The 26,035-nt window shown below is 40.5% G+C and overlaps 2 protein-coding genes across 8 annotated transcripts in view; both read right to left on the bottom strand.

Annotated features, from left to right (window-relative positions):
• ARPP19 (cAMP regulated phosphoprotein 19) overlaps positions 1-384 on the bottom strand; it is an 8,065-nt gene extending 7,681 nt beyond the window's left edge. The window contains exon 1 of the mRNA XM_042475984.1: positions 193-384. Within this exon, the coding sequence (XP_042331918.1) occupies positions 193-237 (45 nt within the window). The 5' untranslated portion in view covers positions 238-384. The remainder of the gene's footprint in view (positions 1-192) is intronic.
• A 2,885-nt stretch (positions 385-3,269) lies between these two features.
• Positions 3,270-26,035, bottom strand: part of CSNK1G1 (casein kinase 1 gamma 1) — a 47,330-nt gene continuing 24,564 nt past the window's right edge. For 4 of the 7 annotated variants that reach the window (XM_042472828.1, XM_042472827.1, XM_042472830.1 and 1 more), the window contains exons 9-13: positions 23,296-23,444; positions 22,358-22,456; positions 21,894-22,001; positions 20,423-20,529; positions 3,270-9,406 (exon numbers count right to left, since the gene is read on the bottom strand). In XM_042472828.1, the coding sequence (XP_042328762.1) occupies positions 9,352-9,406; positions 20,423-20,529; positions 21,894-22,001; positions 22,358-22,456; positions 23,296-23,444 (518 nt within the window). In that variant the 3' untranslated portion in view covers positions 3,270-9,351. Of the gene's footprint in view, positions 9,407-12,593; positions 12,831-15,841; positions 19,588-20,422; positions 20,530-21,893; positions 22,002-22,357; positions 22,457-23,295; positions 23,445-26,035 lie in introns of those variants that run through there. The other 3 variants (XM_042472832.1, XM_042472831.1, XM_042472833.1) reach the window with 3 other exon arrangements.

The raw sequence follows: 26,035 nt of genomic DNA, 5'->3' as shown, positions 1-26,035 counted from the left end.
AAATGCTTGCCCATAGGGATACGCAGGGGAATGCTTGCCCATAGGGAAACCTAGAGGAGCGTACTGGGCCAGTAACACCTCCCTTTGGGCCAGGAATTCCCCCTGTACCCCAGGCCCAAAGGGGGCGGCCTCCGCCTGGGTTCTTCCGCCCCTCGCGCTGCCCCTTCCCGGCCTCCTTCTCCTGTTCCTCACCTTCTGCTCCTCGGCCGAGGCGAGCTCCGCGCCCTCCGCCGACATGACTCCCTCACAGCCGCGCCGAGAGAATAGAGGCCTCTAGCCGGCGAAGGCCGCACACCCAAGATGGCCGCCCTCCCTCCGACGGCGAGCCAAAGGGCTCAAGCTTCTGGTTCGCGAGATTGCCTTCCCTCCTCCTCCTCCTCTTCAGCCTGGGAGCCAAATGAATGAGGCGGGCGGCACGTCGGAGGGGGCGGGGTGTGCGCGCCTCTCGCGAGATCTCGACGTCGTCAGCGTCATCTTCTCGGGGCTGTGGCACGCTGGGAGTCGTAGTTCTTAGGGGTAATGCCTCGATGCGCGCGCAGGCCTTCCATCAAGGCGCCTCCTCCTGGGTCCTGGCAATTAGGCTGCGTCCACACTGGAGAAATAACCCGATTTGGCACCGCTTTAACTCCTTTTCTGGCTCAAAGGCTATAGGAATGCTGGGAGTTGGAGTTTGTTGTGGGCCCAGAGCGGAGCCTGCTTTACATCATTGAACCCTTTCCTGTATTATGTATTATTTATGCCTAACATGCCATTATTTCTTAGACTGTATGCAATGGGCAGGTTTACTCTTTACTCTCATCTGTTGTATTGTTTGTATGTACTGCGCTGTGCACATCTAATAGTAACAGTAATAGTGATAGTAATAACAACAGCTGTAGCCTGGTTATCAGCATTACTTCAAGCTCTGGCTGAGAGTGAAGCCTGGGAAACCAGGTCTTCAAAGTTAGGTCAATGTAAATGTAAATTTAAATGTAAGGTACTGCACTTAGGGCAGAAAAATGAAATGCACAGATATAGGATTATGGGGGACACCTGGCTGAATGAAAACTACGTCTGAAAGGCATCTGGGAGTCCAGATAGAGCACAAGTTGAACATGAGTCAACAGTGTGATGCGGCAGCTAAAAAGGCTAATGCGATTCTAGGCTGCATCAATAGAAGTATAGTGTCTAGATCAAGGGAAGTCATAGTGCCAGTCTATTCTGCTTTGGTCAGGACCCACCTGGAATACTGTGTCCAGTTCTGGGCAAAACAATTCAAAAAGGACATTGAAAGACTGGAGCCTTGTGTCCAAAGGAGGGCGGCTAAAATGGTGAAGGGTCTGGAAACCATGCCCTACAAGGAACACCTTAGGGCGTTGAGTATGTTTAGCCTGGAGAAGGTTAAGAGGTGATATGATAGCCCTGTTTAAATACTTGAAGGGATGTCATATTGAGGCGGGAGCAAGCTTGTTTTCTGCTGCTCCAGAGAACAGAACATGGAGCAATGGATGCAAGCTCCAGGAAAAGAGATTCCGCCTCAACATTAGGAGGAACCTCCTGACAGTAAGGGCTGTTCGACAGTGGAACACACTCCCTTGGAGAATGGTGGAGTCTCCCTCCTTGGAGATCTTTAAACAGAGGCTGAATGGCCATCTGTCGGGGATGCTTTGATTTGGATTTCCTGCATGGCAGAATGGGGTTGGACTGGATGGCCCTTGCGGTCTCTTCCAACTCTATGATTCTATGACTGTCTGGGGGGAAAGGGGAGTATAAACAGAAATGGTCCCTCTCTATGGCAACCTCCGCTTTTAGTGGCTTTCGCTTGGGATCTGAGGTTGGTTGGGAGAGTTAAGTAGTTGGGATAGTTCCTTTTCGTTTCAGACTTTGCAAAAATGTGTTAATGGATGCATTCTGTTCAAGTTCCTCAATAAAGCTTCTTTTGTGTCAAATGAGTTTTATTTTTTGAGCACAGGACTGACACCAGATTCCACATAGATATAGTAGCCCTGTTAGTCTCTTGAGGCATAGAGAGAAGGAAGGAAGGAGGGTGAGGGAAGAAAAGGAATGCAGCAGCACCTTTAAGACTTAGCCTGAAAAACCCACACAAATCTACTTGCCTGTGTTCTGGAAGAGTTTCTTTGTGACGTTTCGCCAGCATCTGTGGCTGGCATCTTCAGAGCGAAACATCAGGCATAAACTCTTCCAGAACACGGCCACAAAGCCTGAAAAACCTACCAAAATCTATGGAGGCTGGCTGCGAAAGCATTTGACTTCACCTTTTAGATTTTATGAGGCTTGGTAAGAGGTATGAAGCTATTTTTTTCAGGTGCACTACGGAGTGATAATAAATGCTCAGGTATAAAGCATACTTATGCAGTTGTGAGATATTTAAACTTACTTTGGCATGCTCTGAGCCACAGCTAGGGACATAAGCTGACTTGTACCGAGTCAAACCATAAGTTTATCTAGCCCAGTCTTGTCAGTTCAATGGCAGTGGCTCTCCAGGGTTTCAGGCATGACTCATCTCCAAGAATATGTAGACATCCCAGATGCTCTCCCATCCAAATACCATCCAAGTCTGACCCTGCTTTCCTTAAAAGTCAGACAAGATTGGGCATGCTCATGGTTCTATGGTGGTCTACATCAGAAATATGAGAAAGTGAAAAGTAAAAGGGCCAGTTGAGAAATGTAGGCCTGGCACAGACACGCACTTGGCGGCGTCCTCACCACAAACTAGGGCTAGATGAGGCTGAGCATTTACATTGCCCAGTAGCCCTAATACGCGAGGATGCTCGCCCCCATCTACACCAGCACACCAATCTCACCCCTTCCAAGAAGTTGCTTTTCGCAGCTTCTTTTTGCTCCTGAGAGGGAGCGCATCGTTACACCATTTGGTTGCTGTGGCAACAATGCGGGGCAAAGATGGGCAGCTACCCACCCGTCTGTCGAGCCCCTAAGTTTACAATCACATAAGTGAGGTGTCACAGGTGATATCAATGTGTACCAATTAATAGGAGGGTAAATGCGATATTTGAAAGGGTTTCCTCCCCATTTACTCCCACTTTGGGTTCTCTAAACCTGTTCACTCTTACCTCTAGTACAGGACATGGGCAGATGCTGATATGTGGGGTCTGCTCTCCCTGCCTTTACACATTAAAATGGGCATGCTACCTTTCCTGGTATCAAGGGAATGTGTGTGCAGCATCTTCAGACAGAACATATTGACCGTATTTTCAGACTTGTTTGACAGTGAAATAGACTCACAAGCAAAAATAACAAGGACAGACATGAACAGAGCAAAGTTGATGTTTATTTTACATTAAAAGGGTGCAAATAGGGGAAGGGTGTATAAGGTACACAACTTTTCTTGCAATGTCCCATTAAAACAGGCACATCAGAAAGATCAGTAGCAGGACCCAGTTCCTGGCAAATTGAAATCCAACCCGTGCCAGAAGAGAGTGCCTCCTGCGCATGGTATTTTGTAAGCCCTTATCCTGGTCGAACCATTTCAAATGCATTTGAAATTGACATTCATGTTAAAAATACAATGTTGCATGTTCACTGCCGAAGCTCCAAGAGCAGTGCCAGGATGATGTGAATTAAACATTGCATTACATGTTAAAAATAAAACATTTCTTTAAAAAAATCAAAAGGCATTTCAACAAGAATTAGACATGTGCACACAATACTTAAAAAAAATTCACAGCTGATTTTTTTTTCCTTTACAGTAACAAGAGTTGCACTCATTATCCCAGTCATCCCATTTTGAAAAGCACAAAAGGCCTACATTAAAGAAACAGACATAATAAATTATACACCACAAGGTTTCCAATGGGAACAAGCCACTTAACTGCGATTTCCCTTTTTTGGGGAAAGATGCATTTTTTGGTATGGCCCACATGCCCCCACACTGGTAATTTTCCTCTCCGCTTGGTGATTGCAAAGATACCCTCCATCACTGCAAAATTGCTTTTCTAACTGGAGAATACGACCTATTCCAAATTCCACAGGGTTGTGCCTACACCATGCAGCAGTTACGCAGTTTAGAAAAGCATGTATTTAGGGGCGGGGGGAAAGCACTCATTTTCCTGAGACAGTCTTAAATGAATGAGATAGGCTGAACGGCATGCCCCTGCCATTTCCCTGGGAGGGCATACTAAATTCACAACAGGCACGGGAATCTAGGTTACAGCTACCTGCTCAGTTTGAGCGTCTCAGTCCTTCTTGGAAACCACACACTTCATAGGTGCAGCAATATTCTAAGTAGCATCTCAGAATGACATCCCTATGAGTTGCTGAAGTTCAGATTTCTACTGCAATATGAAGCTGAGGAGAAGGTATCCTGGTCAGAGACGGGGGATTCTTCACTGTTAGAAGGTTGGCATCCAGAGACACTTCTACTTACTCCTCCTCAGAGCAAGGCCTGTTGCATACAGATACTGGAAGATTTCCCTTTCTGTCCTCCCATTCCCAGGCTTTCATATAGGAAATGGTGGTTCCTATCATTTTAATATGACAATAGTCCCCTTTACACTTCATCTACAGTTAAAAAAATATTAGGGGAAATTTAAGAAATCAATTCCATTCCATTCGCTTTCTGAGAAATGCATACTACAAATACCTGACAAGGCAAATTACACTGACAATCTTCAGCCCTGTAACTTCTAGACAACATGCCAACGTCTAGACGCACCAAATGAAAAAGAAAAAAGGGAAGCACTTTCATTTTTGTCAGTTACCAGGACTAAAAACTAATGGAAAATTAGCACTCCAAGCAAAGGATTTGCTATTTCCCTTCAAGGACTGATACGCAATGAGGCATAAAAGGTACCATTTGTTCCCTCTTGAAACTTTAGTAATATTTTGACAAAGCAGGGACTATGGCTTCATATTTATAAGGAGGTGTGCATCTAGACGTTCACTTCCATCACTGTCTTCAAATTATATACACTCAGAGGAATGACATATTCCGTTTCTCCTCCCCAACAAGACATCATTCACAAAACCTCTGACGACACAGATTTGTAGACCATGTGCTAAATGTTCTATTCATGAAGAAGGGGCAATACAAATGTGTTCCTCCACCTCTGAAGTTATTGTAATTCATGGACCATTTAAGTCATGTTTATGATTACAGCAAGAGTGAGTTAGGCCCGAGACAGACGGGTGGGAAGTGCAAACCTCAGGCCAATTTTAGGGTTCCAGAGCGCATAGCATCCACACGCTCCAGAACCCTAGCATGTATGGACGGTGCCATCTTTGTGGTGCCGTCCATACGTGGCACGTGTGCATGATGCAAGTATGATGCCGCATCCACACCTTTGGGCACGTAGTGGACACGTCACAGTGCACCAATGGCACACTGATGACATCATCCCCATGCGCCAAAAGGAATCCAGTTTTTCCAGGTTCTTTTTGGTCCAGAGGGACGCCACACAGTTTGGCTGCTGCGGCGTCCCTCCGGAGGGAAATTGGGCACCTCTAGCCCGTCCCTTTGGGGGGGGGTTGGAAAGCCCCTAAGGCAAATTTTAAAATGATGCTTTTTGGTGGAGGAACTTTGAAAACCAGCTCATGATGATGATGTTTTTAAAGTAAAATTAACAGTGAATAATGGAAGAAGAGAAAGGTTTTCAAACCAACAACCAAACATTTAAGAATACCTTAATTCTGGCAGTGGCAAGTCGAACTTACGTACACGTGTTTAGCTGACTTTACACTGGAGCTACTTGTAGAGATTAAGGAGATTATTAGCAACTCAGATCTCTCACATTCCTCAAAAGGTAACAACAATGGCAAAGTTATGATCATGTTATTGAGAAGAATAATTTAAAATTCAAGAACATGAATGATCTGCAAAAGGGACTCCTGGCCCAAGTACAGCATCTACCTCTCCAAGTGATAAAAGAGGATGATGGTCTTGGAAGATCCATCTTTAAATACCTTGTTCGAGCCATCTTTGTATTTAGCAGGAACATCAACATGCTGATACTTCCTTCCCATCAAAACAGGACACATAAAAGGTCCAGTTAGCAGAGAACACAGGACTCTTGATGACTGGACTTATTTAGCAGTTTTGGCCTATAATATCTGAGAAGACACACAAAACTGTAGTGAAGGCATACAAACTGCTTAATTTTACTTCTGGCTTCCCCAAATTAAGCTTCAAAACAACTGGTAATGATGCTTGCTTTGTCTTGCCAACATTGGCACTCATATGAACTAAGAAAAGAAGATGATTGGCTGCAGTGTTCTGTTCAAAAAAGCTAACTTTATGCTGTAAAGCAAGGAGGAGAAGGAAGCAATTTTATAGCTTACTGTTCTTTGAATGGATCACTACATTTCAGAGAAAGATCACAATAACTCCAAGAACCTTCAGGTTAATGCTGGTAATTTCAGGGAAACCAGCTCTCATGCTAAAACTCTTATAAAGGAAGCACTGAACAAGTGGAAGGCCTTCTTTAAGAAATGGACGCAGAATTTTTGCACACATTCCCCACTGTCATGCAGCTATCCATCAGCTGAAATACTAATTTGTGGGACAGGAGGGAAGCCTAGATTAAGCTGATTTCTCTATTCCTTTCAAGAGCACAACTAATCCAGTGGATCTAAAAAAACCAGAAGAGGAAGTAAGAATAATATAGCCCTCCAAACGCAGTTGCGCTGCAACTCCCATCAACATTAACCAGAACAACCAATAGTGATTAATCTTGAGAGTTGCGCTCCAGCAATATCTGGAAGATAGCATTATTTCCACCTCTGATCTAGATGGAGCACCACAGCAATTCATTTTTCTCATGTATTTGCTTTCAGAAGAGCATCAGCCTGTTTATTAGCCCGTCTTCAGTACATGCTTTTATTTTCCCTATGAACATAAGCATTTTTTAAAAACCTCATTCATAAAAAATTTGATCCCTTGAACAATGAAAAAATGGCCCAAAAACAAAACCTTTTAAACTATAAATTTACTTGCATGCTCTCAAAAATAATTCTAAAGGGAAAGGGGGGGTCACTTTATTTTTTCAAGACAAGGCTTTTGTTTAAAATATAGCTTTCCAGGATGGCAAACTCCAAGTTGTTCCTTGATGGAAGAGGAACAGATTATTGTGGCGAGTGGAGTTTTACTATTTTGGAATGAGTGCTAAGTAGTTTATGGGAATTAGGAAAGAGAAGTTAAGATGCTGCCATACTTATCAAAGCTGGAAACATCAATTCATGCATCTCCTCCACCTGAGAAATCAATTATGTTTTCCCATGGAAAGAGAGGAAAGTGAGGTTCGTTTTAGAAGTCACATGAGAAACACTGAAATTGATAGATAATAATTAAGATGAATACGTTGCAAAGGAGAAAAACTAGTCACTCTTATCAATGACTGAAGTGAAAGAGACTTCATGCTTCTAAATTGCATCCCAAATGTAGGGAATATGCAACTGGCAGAACTCAAAGAATGGAATTACACGGCTCTAGGAAAGACAGGTCATGAGCAAAAGGCAAGAATATGATTTGGCTCAAGGACTGGAGACAGAAAAACAGTCCGTAACTCAACAGTGGCAACTTCCTTTATATTTAGACAATGCTTTTGGATTAAGTAGAGTTTTATAACTGTTGAATGAATATTTGAAATTGGAAAGGAAAAAAAAACCTATCACTGTAGAGGAGTTCCTTGCCCTGACCCACCCAAACAGATGCTTCATTCAGGCAAGAAGCACTCACTCCCTTCCTCTATAAGCCAGAATGCTGCAATCGTGGAGACAGTTCCCTTTCCAAAGAGGCAGATGCAGTAACAACCAAATTCAAGTTTTGTGCTACCTTTTATGAGCCATAGGATAGAAAGTTTTACAAGGCAAAACCAGAAGCTCTGAGAACAAACCATTTACTTTCTACTCCAGAAAGTGCCTGAGAAGATGCAGATAGCACACATCCAAGTCCAGGCCTATGGGGTCAAATTCCTTAAATTGCCAGCATTTATTTCAAGAGATAACCAATAAAGCGCTGAAGAAATTCACAAACTATGCCTTGAAATACAAGACTGAGTGTATTCAAAGTGGGTACTCCCATTTTGGGGGAAATGGGAATGTGGGGCACATTACTACACAGCCCTGACTGCTAGCTGAAAGAAGTGCAGGTAATATACAAAAGAGCTGCTCTGATGGAAGCCATGGGCTCTTCCATTCTGTACAGATGGTCTGAGAAACTCTGGATGATCTGGTTACAGATGACATCTAAGGCAGTAGCAGTGTCCTCTCCCTGACAGAGTAACTTTGCTCCCTTTAAATGGTTGAAATGTCTCATTCTCTTCATTTCCTCTTATGGTAGTCTAGTTTGCATTTCTATGACTTGCCCAGAGTTCAGCCCAGCTGACTTCTCTCTCACCTGCTAGCAGAAAAAACTTCCAGTTCCAATCAAGATAGGTTAGGCACCATGGGGGGAAAAACACATGGGGTGGGGGAAGGATGTCCACTGATAGCTGGAAATGGCAGCTGAAAATTCAAGTAAGCTTCAGTGCACAACCAACAGTGGGCTCTAAAAGCCTCAGAGTAGTCCAAGGGGATTCCAAAGTGGCAGAAAGATAATCAGAAGAAGGCTTTGCACTCAAAACACAGGCTGAACATGTGTGCTGGCATCAGTCACACCCACAAGAAAACACCCACACATACAGCATATGCATACATAATGTTAAAAAATAATTAAAAGTGCAACAACAAGAACTGACACTTTAGAACTGACACTTCTCCATAATCATTCTGAGAAGGGTGACATCACAAAAACCAGTAAATCAAGGCAACTGGAAGAGTAGATTGCAATTCTCTTGCTGTTGGCTTACTATCATGGAATTTGGTGGAGTGCAATTCAAGAAGGATCAGGTCTATGCTGACAGTGCAGCTGAAAACTAAGCCATTTGGAGGAAGAGGAACTGGACCCTCACAAGACCATCCTCTCCACCACCACCTTGAGTCTACAGTTCAAAAAGCTCTTCACAGCTGGTGGCAGGGAAGCATACTGAGAAAAAAAAGAGAAAGGGAGCGGGAACAAAGCACATTCACCAGGAATGCTCCCTTTGTTGAACTGTTGTACAGAAAGGAAGGAAGGTAGCCAGCCATCCTTCCAACAAGGGCAACCAGTGCCTGAGAGGATGCAGTCCCACTTTCAAAAGGAGCCTCAGACGTGTAGTGAGCAACAGAGAACATTTAGGAAATCCACCTGAATGTTTATTTTGGAATCCCCCCCTTCCTCTCTCTCTCTCTCGCTCTCTCTTTTTTGGTTTTAAAATGTCCCTTGTTTCTTGTCCTCTCCCCAAGAGAAGCCCCATTCAATAAGACGTGGCAGGAACAGCAGGTAAACAAAGTCCCCCAAAGATTTCAAGGAGACACCTGTCATTTCTGGCGCTGGGAAGACTTCTTCCTTTTCCTCTTATAGAAGCAGCAGCACCTGGAGCACAAAGAACACAGTAAATCAATACAGAGTATCTGGGGCCTCTAGCAAGCCCCCTCTTTCCAAAGCGTACAGGATGGGCCCAACATCTTCACACTCAAGAACACCCAATGAACATGCTCCCCATGCCCACCCCTCTCCTGCAAAAACTGATGAACAAAGTGCCTTTGGAAAAGCCACAACACTCCAGGGCTTCATGCAGGTTTTTTTTCAAGAGCAGGTTGAAAGAGTGTTACTAGGACTAATTCTAGCCTCTGGCTTTGTTAACATTTCCACAACTACATTTATGCACCAACTGCAACATGAACATTACAGCTTCCATCAGAAAGGCTTAAACTCCAAAAGGCCACCCCCAGAAGGAGTACGCTGAAAGAATGGCACAATTTACAGAGATGAGGCATTAACTGTACAAGAAGCTAACAAGGCCTCTTCTAGACAAATAGGATAATTTCAAACTGATACTGTGTTTGACTGCTAGGATACATCAGAACCATAAAGATAATTCTTCATATACAATGCGGCTAGAAAAGATGGACACACATAGCACAAGCAGACGAAAGCCACCATGAATGCCAACAAATACGAAAGAGATTTTAAAAAGGAGTATAGGAGAATTATGTAAAACAAGAACATGTCGGGATGAAGGTCCAGCCCTAATAGAAGTGTAGGTTGCCCTTATCTGGAATTTTCAAAACATATGAAGTACAATTCTAGGAATACTACTGTCAAACAAAATGTGCTGTATTCCCAACTCTGAAAAAACTAAATCTGTTAACTGATTTCAAATTGTTCGATTGTCTGATCTTATATTTAACATAAACTGGCTTTTTGTCAATGTCTCTCCCAAAATGTACATATATAAAGAAGCTGGTATATCATCAATTCAAAAACAAGATTAAAAGTCTGTTAAGAGAAATAAAATGTTTTAATCAAAGGTGTCTGAAAGAGCTTTTTTAATGGCTTATTAGCCCCTCCCTGACATATTTCCTTTTATTTGTGATAGGAAGGATATCACCTAATTTAGACCTCTTAGGCCCTTCAGGGGTTTCCCCCTCTTCACTTTTGTATGTGACTTGCCTTCTAAACTGATCTATCTGTATTTGGTAAAAATATTCCATAGCCTCAGCTTTCAAAAAGTGTCTCAGCACCATTACTGTCACCACACTCTCTCTTCTACCAATTGAAGGAAAAAATATTAGTCATCCAAGCACAATGAAGCAAAGACATATGAACAGAAGCCTTAACTGCTGGAATACAGGGAGAAACCTTTGCCATGTTACCATGCCTTACCTTTATGTTTTTGCAGAAGAGCTCACAATGAAGAGCCCATGCAAAACAAGAGGCTACTCTCCTGGTGCCATTATGCAAGAGGGGGAAAGCGAGAGTAGGAAGAGCTAGAGAGCCAGCTGTGTTGCACTGAGATATTATCAATACACAACTGTTTAAAATAACAGTCAATAAAATTTCAGAAATATGGTATATAATCAGAATAGACAGATTACATAAAGCTTGGAAATTTTTCTTCCTTGACCCCAGCTCCCAGATTCCACCAGCCATCATGACCAGTTATGAAATCTGAAGATTGTTGGTTGCAGATTCCTGACAGCTGTAACCCAAGAAAGTGCCTCTTCCAAGCTACATGTCTCCCCGCCTCACAGAAGTGAGCATCTTCCATTACAGCTGCAGAGGAAAGTAGAGTAGGTGCAACTAGAATTATCATGTAGGTACTGTCAAAATTTGATACCCTTTACAAGTATGGTAAGCCCTGCATAAGGCAGGGACAGATCTAACTACAGCTCTCTGTGAACGAGGAAGACTCATAGCCCTACAAGAGGGTTTGGGTAATAAGGACAAATGAATCCTTGTATATGTGGCTCTTCCAGTTCATAAGTCAGTAGTATTTATCTAACCCAATTTCAACACCCTTTATTTAACATACCAAATTACTTGTCACCCAGTGTTCAACAGTAATACTTGTACCCTTGACTACTTATTTTTTAAATGGGATGTGTCAATATGGGGCAGGGTGTTATCAGTATGCTGATAACACCCTGATATACCTCTACATGCCTCGGACGACAACTCTGACCAAGGATTGCATCTCTCCTCTCAATGAATGCCTTGAAGTGTTAATGGACCGGATGAGGAAAAACAGACTGAAACTGAATCCAGACAAGATGGAGGGACTTGCTGTCGGGACCCCTCACCCAGGTATAGGGGTAAGTCAACCAGTCCTGGACAGGGTCACACTCTCCTTAAAGGACTGTGTGTGCAGCATGGGAGTGCTCCTAGATTCATCGCTCCGGATGTCAAATCAAGTAAATGTGACGGTCAGGAGTGCTTGTTATCAGTTTCGACTGATACGCCAGCTGAGTTCCTTCCTGGAACTGAGGGACCTGGAAACAGTGGCACATGCACTAGTAACCTCATGACTCAACTTCTGTAATGCGCTCTACATGGGGCTACCCTTGTACCTAGTCCGGAAACTTCAATTGGTTCAAAATATGGCAGCCAGGCTTGTCACCAGGACAGGTAGAGGTGACCATATAACACCTATATTGAAATCTCTTCACTGGCTGCCTATTAGTTTCCAAGCACAGTACAAGGTGTTTGTAATGACCTATAAAGCCCAACCTACTTGCAGGATCGCTTTCTTCTGTATAATCCACCCCACACACTTAGGTCCTTTGGGAAGAACTTACTGAAGCCAATAAAGACCCCCTGGAGGGCCTTCTCATATGCCGCTCCCAAACTATGGAATGGCTTGTCGGAAGAGATCCGGAACATCACCAATCTTGCTTTAAAAAGACTGTCAAGATGGATCTCAAGCCTTCCCTGATTAACTTGGCCTCCTTTAATATGGACCCCATATAGAATACCCCCGGCTTCCCATCGTTCTGCTGTCGTTTTTTATTGTTGGATATAATTTTATTATTGTATTGTTATAGGGAATTTTAAGTTATTATGTTGGAGGGAGGGATAATGGGTTTTATTCTGTACTTATTTAATTCTTTACTATGTATTTTTATTCACATTGTAAGCTGCCTCGATCAATCTGGAGAGGTGGGATAAAAATTATTATTATTATTATTATTATTATTATTATTATTATTATTGATCACATGATATGGTAAGTGCTGAAGAACTCAGAGAAAAAGAACTCTACAACAAAACAGAAAAGTAACATATCTAGATTTTTATATTATATATTTTAATTGATGATCAAATAGACAAGAGGTGAAAAGGAAGATGATCTGTAAAACCTGAGAAAGGCATGCATGAAACTAGGGGCAACAAGCTGCACAGATGGGCTTCCATTAAAGATGACACATGCTGGATAGTTGACAGAACCAGACAAAACAGTCTCTTATGAGAAGCCTGGAGAACATACTGGGTGTCCTTCCTCTATGAAATGAATTCTCTATGAAATGAAGCAGAAACACAGAGAATCACAAAGAATGATGGAACACACAAGATACTATTTAACACACCCAGCTTCCCATACTTAGTCTTTCTATTTATACTCCCCCCCCCCACAAAAACTCCTGTGACAACAGCAGTAACTGTTCTAAAGATGGTTTCCTATGCATAACATGAATACAGTATGTCCATTTTTACATTGAAACGTTGCCTCAAGATGACTATCCCATCCCAAAATATGATAAAACAGCCTTGTGAAAATCAGAACATTCTAATCCTGCCAGATTAACTATGTCATAAATGTCATTTTTCAAGAATGATGTTAACCTGAGATTTAACACAGTGACAATACCTTCAAATCTGTGGGAGAAAGGCAGGATATAAATCCTGGAAATTAATAATAAATAATAAATTAATGACTAGGCGTCACCTGAATTTTGAACTTCAAAATGTGTCTATGTGAATCAGTTGTTACGTAGTGAAAATGGCACCGTAAGTTCTACTGAGTAAAAATTAACTATATTCGGGTTTTGAATAATGCAGCTTGCCCTCTCTAAAAAAAAACACAGCTGTGTCATTATATGTGCACACATGTAAGTTTTGATGCATACATACACAAAGGATGTGAATTAATACACCAATTGTGGTAGAAAGCAGAGTTCTTAATACAAGTCACAATTTTGTATACACACACATGCAAGTACAGTACTGGGTAAGTAATGTTGAATGGTGCAAAACAGCATAAATCCACTTCATGTGCTTCCACTAACAAATATTAGTGGCCTTTAGTTCAGGGTTTCTCTACCAGGATTTTGCAAGAGGTTGTGACTGGGAGAAACATTTTGCTTTTTGAGGTGTAGATATAATAATTTTTATGCAGGGGTTCCTTGAAACTTGAAAATTACTTGAAGGGTTCTCCCAGGGTAAAAAGGTTGAGAAAGGCTGCTCTAGCTTGCTGTTGGACACAGTTCAAAGTACTGTTTTTAGTTATAAAGCCCTACACCAGTTTTCCCTCAACATTGTACTCTCTAGATATGCTGAAATACTACTCTATGCTGGGTGAAACGACCAGATTTACAAGTTCAGCCCACCTGTACAGCACCACATTGGGGGAAAGGCTGTCCTATACTGGCTGGGAACTAGCTAGCTAGGAACTACTTGCCTTCTCCCACACAAAAATAGACAAACTAATAAGTGTTACCAAAATATGACCAAAGGATGAAATGCCCTCCAAAATATAAAGTATAAAATGAAAGGTAGTTCAGCTAGTGGACACTGCCAACAAAACAGCCCTGGTTTTCACACTTTAAGACTCAGTGATCTATTACACACATGCATTTTTGAGTACGGGAAAACATGTATTGATTTGTTTTGTCTTTCAAAGGAGAAGACACCATTACAAGATGATTATTTAAAATCTACATTCTCCTTTGGGGGAAAAAGTTATCAGGTAGGAGTATCATAGCTTGGATTATATTAGGGAGCCAGGTCTCATGTAAAGAACAACTGATGAAAGCAAGATGGCCAAAGTAGGGATGCAGGAAGTGATGGAAAGTTAGGATAAGTTGCAGAAGATGAAGAGGATGTTTGATAGATAGAGAAGAGGAAGGGTATAAACAAATGAAAAGAAAATGGGTATAGTAATGAGAGAAGGATGAAGTAGGAAGAAAGATAGAGGAGGTAAGTTGAAGGAAAAGGAAATAAGGAATGTAAGAATGATGACAAATGGATATGAAGACATGAGTGTAGAGGATGACTGTTTCTTTGGTTTGATTCTGTATGAGATTGTGGAAGCTGTTTTTATTTGATAGCACATGATATAATCATTTTAAATTATGGTAAGGGTGAAGATATATGTAAGGTTAAGATTAAGAATTATTTATGTTGTGTTATTTTTTAGATGATAATATTTTGTCTTGTTTGTTTTTTCTTGGTATTATGTCTGTTAGTTTGTAGTTGTTGTATATTTTGAATAAAGGTATATTTTTAAAAAATCTACATTCTTCAACAAGATCATTTGAGACTGCTAGTGATTCACTAGTTCTAGATGTTAAGCACTCCTGGGACTGCATGCATGTGACCAAATACTAACCCTAATTACAATCGTGAACCCAGTGAAAAAGAAAATCTTTCTCTTTCCACAGCTACTTAGTTGTGTCCCTTAATTTCTGTAGCATAGAAAATGGCTTGTTCGCTTATGCTGGTCCTAGCAGGGTTCCCGGAGTGAATATAAGACAGGATAAAACAATCTAGAGTGCTTGAGAGAACAACTGCAAATCAAACCACACATGTAAGCTAGAGAAATGAAAATGACACAAGTCCTGATAATGACAATGGTCATTAAGGGAAGTGCAACATCAGAAGAACCTTCAACCATATATGTGATCTTCAAATAGGTTAGCCTTTCTTGTATCTCCCTAGACTAGGGGTGAGCAAAGTCCAGCCTGCAGACTGCAAAAAGGCACGGTACACTATTAATTATTTTATCTGAGATTATTGTTGATCAGGACATAAACAATATAGAGAAGAAATTATCCAGTGGCTAGTGCATCTCTCATTTTCCAAGCTAAAGGGCTATAAAGCAATTGCTGCTCTCCATCATGAAAAATGTAAGGAGACATAGGAAAGTGATTATCTGGATCTGTATTTCATCAACAGAACCTGACAACAGATTTGGGGGATTCCAGTTCAGAATTTTCATAGTGTGGAACTCCAGCTATAGAAGTGTTCTACTAATGCAAGCTACATAAATTACTGCAAAGCTGCTAATAAAATGCAGTTAGTATATAGTAAATCACGAGTTGCAAATAAAATGGCAAACTCAGAATTTGCGGTAAGTCCACTGCTCTTAGAAACCTATGTGCCATGAACTTTACAAGTAACAAACAAAAGTGAGCAATCCCATAGAAAATTTAGCTCCTCAGTTTCCAGAAAACTGCTCCAAGATATTTGTATTAGCTTTACAGTATAGAAACTAGAACTCTTTCCTCTTTCTTTTCTTCTCTCTCTCTCTCTCTCTCTCTCTCTCTCTCTCTCCTCTTTTCTTAAAGACCAGTGTTTGATCGTTTTAATGTGTCAATACTAAACAAGCCAACTAAACCCTAGTTCTGGTTCCTTTTCCTATGGAGGAAATGTCACTTAATTTCCTAGTCATTTAGTCACTTAATTATCCACCTAGTCAGTTAATTTCATTTTGATCTGCCCAGCCATAATCTTGTTCACTCCCCCTTGTACCTGAACCAGAGAGAGTGACTCACCACAAGTTGAGCATTTTCAGGCAGCTACAACAGACAGTGTGAGGAGAAAGAAAGAAACACAAATAAAAACACAGAAAAGGAAGGAAGGAAACATTAGTTCAGAGGTGAGATGGAAGCCTGTCATGGTTGATCATGCAAACATGCAGTGCAGATCTGTGGTACACACCAGGTCCCTTTGCCTTCTCAAACCTGGTTCCACCTGAACCTCCTACAAATAGGAGGAGGGATAATATGATGGAAGTGTTGCTGGAAATGTTTTCACAACAGTCCAGAACAATGGTATTAGGGCACAGGAGTATTCCCTTAATAAGGTGAACATACTCCAGGACACTTTGGCAGATGGGAGCAACAAGGTTTCTCTCATATGTCCCAACCAGTGTGGTCAATAGCCAGGGGTTATTGGAATTTGAGTTCAACACATCTATAGGCCCTCCATTTTGTATAGTTCTGGATTAGGAGCTGCAAAACGTTTACAAGAAAACTCTAAAATAGCTAGTAAGAAGGGCAAAGAATCAAATATCTGTTTAGATGAAGCATGGCAGTTCATCAGACTATATCCCTGTATTTGCCTATAATTAATTTATAATTTAGGAAGAATTAGTTGCTCTATATCATTTGGCCTACACAATTCAAGAGTAACATACACCTACTATTAGCACCACCATTACAACTGATTTACTCATAAAACTGCTTATGCTAGAGAAGCCAGAACTGACATTGCTTGCATAAAGGGCTTACAGAAGCCTTCTCCAACCTGGCACTTTCAGTATATATCTGACTGCAAATCCCATCATTCCATCACTGACCATCCTGGGTGGGATGATGGGAGTTGCAATCCAGCACACTTGGATGGTTCTGGATTGGGAAAGACTGACTTACCATTGATTTGGCAGAATTACAACAGTGGGAAAAGTGGAAGGGAAAGCAAAATGAGAGGAGCTAATGTCTAATGAGTTTTTAGTCACAACTAGAAGGGCCGTGAGCCACACAGGTGCAGAAGGCAACACAGAGATGCAAGAAAGGTTTAGGAAAATGAATGACATTCAGCAACATTATCCAACAAAAAAGGATGGAATATTCAAAAGCAGTGTTGATAAGGATTGTTAACATTTAATGTTCATGTAGAAACAGAAGCAATAGTACCATTAAAAGGCAAAAAGAAGAGTCATCCAAAGTCCCTGGCTTGGGAGGTGGAGAAAATATCAAATGTCAGCACACAGAAGTAACAAGATAGTGCCAAATGTTTTGGTGGAGAGGTCAGTAGTTCTATTCTGGCCAACAATGGAATCGTACATAGCTTACTTGAAATAAATCCCACTGAATTTAACATAATTTAATCCAGGTAAGTGTGTATACAATTGCAGCTAAGTTGTTTAATTTGGGACACTTAACAAAGCATGCAAAAAGTGACATCAACAAAGTAATCAATGAATAAGGTTAGTCTGAAGCCAATTACCAGAATTAACAAAAAACAAGACAGAATAAATGTAGTAAGCACAAGCTATGAAAATTAAATGAGAGCAAACAGAGCAAATAACTTAATTCTGGGTAGTGTGAATTGCTAATATGGACAAAAAAATTAAACAAAGATTGAGAAGGGCAATAAGATGGAAGTCATGAAACGTGCTTCCAAGAGGACACAGTGAATTGACAGCACTAAAGACACCAAACAGGTCAAGAAGAATAAAGTAGAAGCTCTTCTATTTGGACAGAACAAAATGCTGGAAATGCTGGTTAGCAGAATCTCCAGTGAAACTGATCTAGCACAAACCAAGACTGGAGAAAAGTAGGGATGTGAGTTAGATAAGAAAAAGTGAAAATAATCATAGCAGTTTATTAAGAGAATTTTGCTGTGAAGGAGTAAGGATTGATAGCTGTAAGAAAACATAGGAAACTGTTTTGCGGACGGAAAGACAAATATTTAGGTACTTAAAAACTCACGGGAAAGAATACAAAAGCAGAGAAAGACGGAAGATACACCAAGAAAGGAAAACATGCTAGGAAGGGATTGAATGAATAGAGTAAATTGCAGGACTGGTGGTACTGGACAAGTGAGCTATTTCAATGTCAAATATGAAATTAAGGGCAGAGTAAACGGCTTTAAAGGCAAAAATTGGAAATGTCAGGCTATAGTAAAACTTTCAAACAGAAATTCACTTTCAGATATCAAAGTTTAAAAGACTTTATGCAAAGATGAAAGGAGAGTAGGCAAGAAGGCTTTAGGAACAAGATAAATGTGCAATACAAAGCAGGCATGAGCAATTGGCAGGAAAGGAAAATTTTCAAAACTTCAACATTTCCAAAGGTTTTTAAGAATTCCAGATGTTGATGTTCAAATAACGAAATAAAGGTAAGTCATGGATGGGAGGTAATAGAGCAAGAAAGGAAGAGTAAAAGTTAGAGATGGGCAAGAGAAAGAGGAAAGGTTGTATATAAAGTCAAGTAAAACCTAAAAACAGATTTCTTGACCTGCCAGCTTACCAAACAAATCCCAAACATTCACTTACAGTTCAATGTTATGCAGTTATTAGGTATAATCTCATCCTATTAAAATGAACAGGAAAATCCATCTTTGTATGCAAGATCACTGTATCTGTAATTTCCTTTGTACAGCTGCACCTCACTTCAACAATGTTATGTTGACTGAAGTCATTGCAACTTCAGACATATGGAAATTTGCGACATACAGTACACAGAAATAGCAGGTAAGGTTTAGATGTTAAATTTGAAAGAACATGTTGAGAGGAAGTACAGTGCACAGAGTAATAGCCACAAACCTTTTATACTAGAAGAGAACCTTCCTTATTCCATCAATATATCTAAATTAATTTCACCCAAGATGAAAATCGCATAGCTAGGCAATCCTAAATGCGCTTTCTTAAGAGTATTGTTCAGTGAATGTAATATGATTTATTTCCATGTTAACATTCAAAGATGGCATTTCAACTGTGACAATACTTTGAAGCTTATCACAGAAGAATATTTTTAAAGACATTCTGGATTCTTTCAATAGTATGATTCTATGGGCAAAAGAAATGGTCTGATTTAATTTAGCTAATGCTACAGTGGCACAGCAAAAAGCCCACTGCATTAAACTGCAAGCAAATTAGAATGACTTACAGAGCCCACTTGAGTGGAACTTGCTGGAAGCTAGCCTAACATTTATTTATGGTAACTGCTTGGAGATCTACAGGCTCCACAAAGTAGAATATGTATCCAAAGAACTTACCCCCCAGCCCGCCAAATCTACAAAAAGACATTCATGATCTGTGGAGTAGTCAAGACTAAGCCTTTAATAGCGAAAGTAAAGTGCAATTATTAGGTTTGCCACAAGCATTCTTAATTTTATTTATTTAAACACATTGAAATCCTGTCTCTGAAGCTCGAGGTGGCTATGAAGCTCTCCTGAGTGATGATGACAGAAATGTTTGCAAATCGATAACCTGTTTCTCAGGCAATGGAGTATTAAACGATTACTTCATCTCAGCTGCAGAATCAGACCTGAAGCACAATTAAAGGTATTGCAAGCTTTTCTGGCAAGCATGTTTTAAAGCCATTTTCAGCACTGGGAATCAAGGACCACAATGCTTGCAAAAACAAAAAGAAAACTTCTAAGTACTATTAGTTTTATGGGGAGATTCACCAGAGTCACAAGGCAAGTCAGTCAAACTGCTATGCCTTGATACCATGAAGCTTTTGAGGAACTTTCTTTCCATAATGATTAAGTGTGTGCAAACTTTCCTCATAAAGAAAAAGAGATGACTGCTGATCACCGGGAGAAGACTCCACAGTACAACCCATGTGGCGGCAACAGATCATGCAGAGTACCACCAGATCGATGGCAGAAATGAAAAAAATGATTTAGGTGGCAAATATAAAAATTACTTACAACATGATTAATAGTCCAAAATAATGTCTTTGCAAGAATGAGTAAGAGTCCAAACACATGGTCTCGGACTTTAAGAATGAAGGGGAAAGGAGGACTTGTGTCTACATTCACAAAAATAAATTGAGCTAATTAATGTGTATAGAGCATTAAGAACCAGAGGTTACAGCCCTAATTCCAAGAAGCTTTTCTATACATGCCATTTGCAAATTTTCTGAAATGCTTATGTCTAATTTTGCAATACATGCTCTGGCCAGAAGTAGCGCTACTTAGGCTGCACATGCGAAAAGAAGCTGTACTATCACTAGCATCACTGCGGCCATCATGCAAAAATCCTAAAGGATTTGATAGGTTACGGATACAGGCCTCAAACACAGATAAGCAGAAATAAACAAGCACATTTCACATATAGGTGATGCAGGGAAAAGCTTGTCTGCACAGCAAACATACTTAGCTTCCTCCACTACTTCCACCTCAGCGCGTGCTGCAAGTTGTAAATTGGAGGGTGCTCCTGTTGCCTCTTCAGTGTTCAGCTCACCATTGGTTGAACTTACCACCTGAGGAGGACAGAAACATAAAGCTGTTGTGGCATGGAACATAACTCCCATTTGTGTTAAAGCAGTAATGGTGTACTACATTCAGAAGAAACAAGAAAAATACACTCAAAATTTTAATTCCACTATCTAAAAAATATTTTTTCTGCATCTTTTTACCTGCGGATTTAACTGTGTAATTTTTTACCCAGGTTGCATTTTTGGGGGGAGGAAGAGTTTCTTAAAGTCTGAACACAGATCAAAAATGGATTGTGTTCTACTACTTGAATTTGGATTATAACTTCCACGCCTCTGAACTAATCTGAGAATAAGAGGATTCAAAATGATTGAGAGGAGATGATTCAGTGAAAGCTACACTGAGAGGATTGTGGAAAAATTCACCATAAATAAAAAAGACAAAAAAATGTGTTCAGATAGAATTAAGTATGGAGTTAGGGATAATCTACTGCAAACTGTGCAGTTCCACTGAAGTCTCCACAAAAAGTTTCAAATGGCGGAATGCTGGAAAACAACTGTCCTTTTTACATTTCTGTTCCCTGCAACTCCAAACTGCACTGACTGAAGCCAACACAGAAGTGAACTCCATCATCCACTGTAAGTCTGCCACTCATAAATCACTGCTTGGCTTAAGAATCAGCAGCACAAGATTTGTGTAGGTGTTCAAGAGGTAGCTCACAATCCAAGAGGTAGCTCACAATCCAAAGAGATCAGAAGACAGAAATGTTTCTCCTTCTGAAATGCTTACACAGAAATGCAGAGAACAGTTCCATTTACACATCACTGGGGGGTATGATTGTGACAGTGTATTACAGAAAAAAATAACAGAATCAAATAGCATCTCACAGACTAACAAGGTTTACTTAAATGATTAATTAAAAAAAAATCACTTCAAAGGATGACCCAATTGTGTTACTCCAACAGCAAGATGTGAGGCATTTGGTGCCTCTCCCTCAGAATGTGCGATCAGAAATCACTGCTGTAGCAGTGTCTGGTAGTGGCTATCATCAACTGATTTCTTTTTCTTAATTGTGTACAGGAAATTCCTTCTAGGCTGTCCCTGCATCTCCTGGAAAGAAGCGTTAGAATGACTTTTCTGACCACTCCTGCCCATTCCACACTTTCTGACCCATCTCTACCCCCTGCTAAGGATTGGTGGTAGTCATCAACATCACCCTTACCCAGCACTGACACATTATGCCTAAGTGAAAAAATCAGTGTCCCTGAGGTTTTCTGCATATGCACAAAGTTTTCATATCTGCTAAATACATTTTAGCCAAAACATAATGTGACTGAAAATCAATCCATTAGACTGGACAACCTTATCTAGTTTCAATAGAAATGCTGCACAGAACAAGAAAGGACAATACCTGAACTGATCCCCCATGCCGCTCAGAAGCCAAGTGAGTTGTCAGAAACAAAGCATTGGCCTGCCGTGGTGCAGCAGGTTCCCATTCTCCTCGGCGTTCTGTTGAAGTCTGCACAAAATTTGCAAGCAGAATAGCAAAAAGATAGGAGGAAAAGCAGAGATGAGCCATAGCAAAGAAATGCTTTCTTTTAAAAAGCACAGTCAGTTCATTCAGAGGAAAGAAATTTGTGTTAAGAATTTCATTTATGCATTAATTTTACAGGATGGCTCCCATTCTTCGCACAGAAACTAAAAGCAGTTAGTAGACAGTGAAAAATATGCAGAGTAAGCCTATATTACTTTTTTATCCATTCTGTACAGGTATCAATTTAGACCTAAGACTGGTAGGATCATTCACTGACTTGCAGGACACATGCCGCATTTCCAATACCTGTCAAGGATTAGGTGACCCATATGGTAACAAACCTGATTTCGGTGAATTGCTATTGATCGATCTCTATGTGGATGGATTTCTCTTGTTACAGATGGCCCAGATTCTACCTGCATGGGCCCCACTGGAGTAGGCTAGAAAATAAACACAGAGACACACACAGTTGAATATGAAATTGAGACCCAAACAATATGTGTTGATTTTACTACAGCACCTCATTTAGAGTACAAATCAAGCAGATAAGTTCTTATTTTCTTTTACAAAAATGATAAGCAAACATTCGCAGGTCCTACAGTGTTTCCAGCTTCTTCATCTCGCAGCTAATAGTGAAAATTAGCATGCCTTAGGACTTATATGAATGGGTTGGTAGATGCTGGATTACTTCCATTCAAATGGAGCTTTTAAGAACCTGTGATTAGCAAGTACCTAATTTTGATAAACATAATTTTAAATTCTGTTGCAAAATGCAGTGGCATCACCAGGGTTAGTGTCACATAGTGTAGTACTTCATTGTGTCACCCGCCATTGACCTCCTCCCATACTACACCATGCAGAACACTTAAATGTTTTTTGTACTAATCCTATGTATTTTCCCCACCTGGGGGTGAGGTTGACAGAAGCACAGATGGAAAAGGTCCATCTCACTAATGTGGAAGTTTGAATTTATTTGTTATAACAGTTTGTAGCTAACTAAGAGAAGCTGTGTCCTGCCATCTCCAATGCAAAAGCAGTAACCACACCTATACTGTACTGTTTGTCTAGAAAGCCACTGTCATTCAATAAGAAAAACAAAAACAGACATTTGGAGGCATAAATACAAACCTTTACTTTTGCAGGAAAGATCGACAACAACAACAACAAAAATTGTGTTTTCGCTTTATCATCAAAACTCTTGCAAAATAATTGGCATGACATAGGAATCTTATGGACAGAGCAATGATCAAGAAAAGTATGTCACTTGCCTACAACTTACAATTGGCCTGCCAACCCAGTCGTAGGCATAATCAAAGGTGAATCCTCTCTTTTCAAATAATTCTGTGAAGATTGTTCGTAAGTAATCATAGTCTGGTCTCTCAAAGAAGTCTAATCGTCTGACATAACGAAGATAAGCGGCCATCTCCTCTGTTAAAGGGAATTAGGAAGAAGCAACATCAGATAATCTGTTCAGAAAGAAGTAGAAGGAGAATACATTTCAAGGTTACCCACTAGTCAGATCGATCCCCTAAATTACAGATCTACAGAAGTAGATGAGATAGTCAACCAAGTTGTGTCAAATTGGCAAATAATTTCCAAATCAGTCAGTACATGAGGCATTTTTCACATATGAAAAGTACGTAAGGCATTTTTCACATATGAAAAGCATTTTCAGGGAGCAAAACCTCACAATAAGGATAAGAAAGCATTTCTGTCAGTACTTTCTGATTCAAATATTCATGTAGATTTGATGTTTTAAGTGTACTACCCCAACAAGTCAGAGGGAGTTAACAGAAGTTTGATATTAAAATCGATAAGCTCCTGCCCACAGAAAAAACATCACAAACCAAGCTGCATGGAAGAGCAAAAACAAATGAAAGCATCAGTTAATAAAACAAATGTGTTTCTGGGCATTTCAGCTTTAATATAAAATTTGGTATCGGAGGCAGAAATAAGATGGCAAGAAAAGTAATAGGTCCCTACATCAGACATACAAAAAAAATCAGACTTTTTATTCAAAACTAACCAAATGCATATGTGAAATGAAACCACTGCCTCAGGTAAGCCTTGTATAAGTAAAGAAAAATATTTTGATCCTTCTAGAGACCACTTGAAAACTTCTTCCAAAATACATCCAGCAATTTCTCTCCTTTCTCTTATCCAGCCCCCATTTCCATTGTGATTTCTTTTCTGGTGGTCAAACATGTAGATCAATGCCAATCTGCTTTCCACTTTTCTCTCTTTTGTAGTTGCTCACTAAAGGATTCTGAAGACAACTGCTGTTACCTTATCTGTTGTAGGCAAGCATACAGAGATACAGTAGAATCAGCTAGCATAGCACCCTATTCCTTCCCAAGTTTTATTGTATTGTTTAGTGCACAAACACTGCTGCAACCTCACACCAAAAGTCTGAGTCTGTCCAGCCTACCACCAACCCAATGTCGTTGCTGCTAAAAACCTTCCAACTATACAGAGGGCAAAGAAGAAAAGGAAGGACTTTTGGTAGGAAAAAAAAAGGCTTCACAGAAAGGAACTTGTCAGAAGCTTCACCAACTGAAGTATGCCTATATATTTTAAGGGTTACATGGGAGGAATTATTAGATCCTAGTTTAAAATCTACATTAATTTGAAGGCAGTAATGAGCTGAACTAGGACAAGATATACATTTTGAAAGATCTGTTCCAAACCTTTAAATAAAGTATTGGTATATGAACGTGGTCTTAATACATATTCTTCTGAAGTTTGAAGGACCACCTACTGTAAATCAGTCATATCTTGCTGATCTTAGGGTCTGTGCAGATTAGCATCTTTGGCCAGCCTGGGAGCAGAGCCAGGGTGTGGTGTCTACACAACACATGCCCAGACTCTGTCCCCAGGCTGGCGTGATGCCACGCACCTCACTACACAGCTTTATGGCGTGCCTCTGGCACTGCGTCTAGATGACACAACACCACAGGAGTGCCATAAAGCTGCGGTGCCAGCAGCTACAGCGCCATTTCCAGAGAACAAAAAGGAAAGGCCAGATCGGGCTGCAGCGTGTGGTTGCCACAGCCCCCATCTGGCAAAGAGGGAGGCAGCTTCATGCTGTCTCTTCAGGGGCCGTCTGAACAGCCCATGATATAAAGAGCTGGGTGATGGCTGTCAAATATTTTAAAAGCTTCTGCTTCTAGTCAGAACTTAGAAAAGTTACCTTTTTAGACTACAGCTCCCAGATTCTTCCAGCCAATATAGCCACTCCAAAAATCAACATCTACTAGCACCTGCCACAGTCCCATACTATCCATTCTAGCTAGTGGGGTCTAAGAGTTGCAGCCTTCTAAATTACTTTTTCAAACTCTTCTTCCAGGTAGCTATGCTGCATCTGCAAGTCTGATTAAGAAATACACTAAAAAAAACTAGATGGGTGCAAATAACTTCTCTTCTCAACCCTTCTGCCTACAACACGATAGGGCTACTATGGCCACCAGTTGTCAAATGGTTATGTAGAGAAATTTCAACTGTTCACCTTCATCCAGCCAATAACACTGCTTTGCCAAGATAAGATAAGATGAGACAATGGTGGGCATCAGGGATAATATCCCAAGTATCCACATAACCGTACACCAGTTTCATGTAGATATTATAAGGTATAGGAGAAAAGCCAAAAAACACAGGGTTGAATAACAGTTTCCTAGCACCACATTTTGGGATGAAGCCTCATGAAAAACTGGAATAACCACAAGACAGTGCTCTTGATGGTCTATCCTGGCAAGGGACTACTGGAGAACATTACAACTGATAGGAGCCACAGAGATATGCAGAACAAACAAAAAGGATACATTGTTCATATCCATTTTTTCCTGCACAGGTCTAAACATCAACTATATCTAAAGCCAAATGTGCTAATTTCTCATTCATTTACAAGCACACTTGTAAATTTCTATTTTCCAGAACAAGATATACTTTCATTACTTAGCCAAAAAGGTCATTACTTAACTCTTTATTTTGATTATATCAATTATCATTTTGCCATGTGTCAC

This window comes from Sceloporus undulatus, chromosome 6 (genome assembly GCF_019175285.1).
Source record: "Sceloporus undulatus isolate JIND9_A2432 ecotype Alabama chromosome 6, SceUnd_v1.1, whole genome shotgun sequence".
In the NCBI taxonomy this organism is placed as follows: Eukaryota; Metazoa; Chordata; class Lepidosauria; order Squamata; family Phrynosomatidae; genus Sceloporus; species Sceloporus undulatus.
Note: the sequence above shows the minus strand (reverse complement) of the source record. Positions and strands in the feature narration are given on the sequence as shown.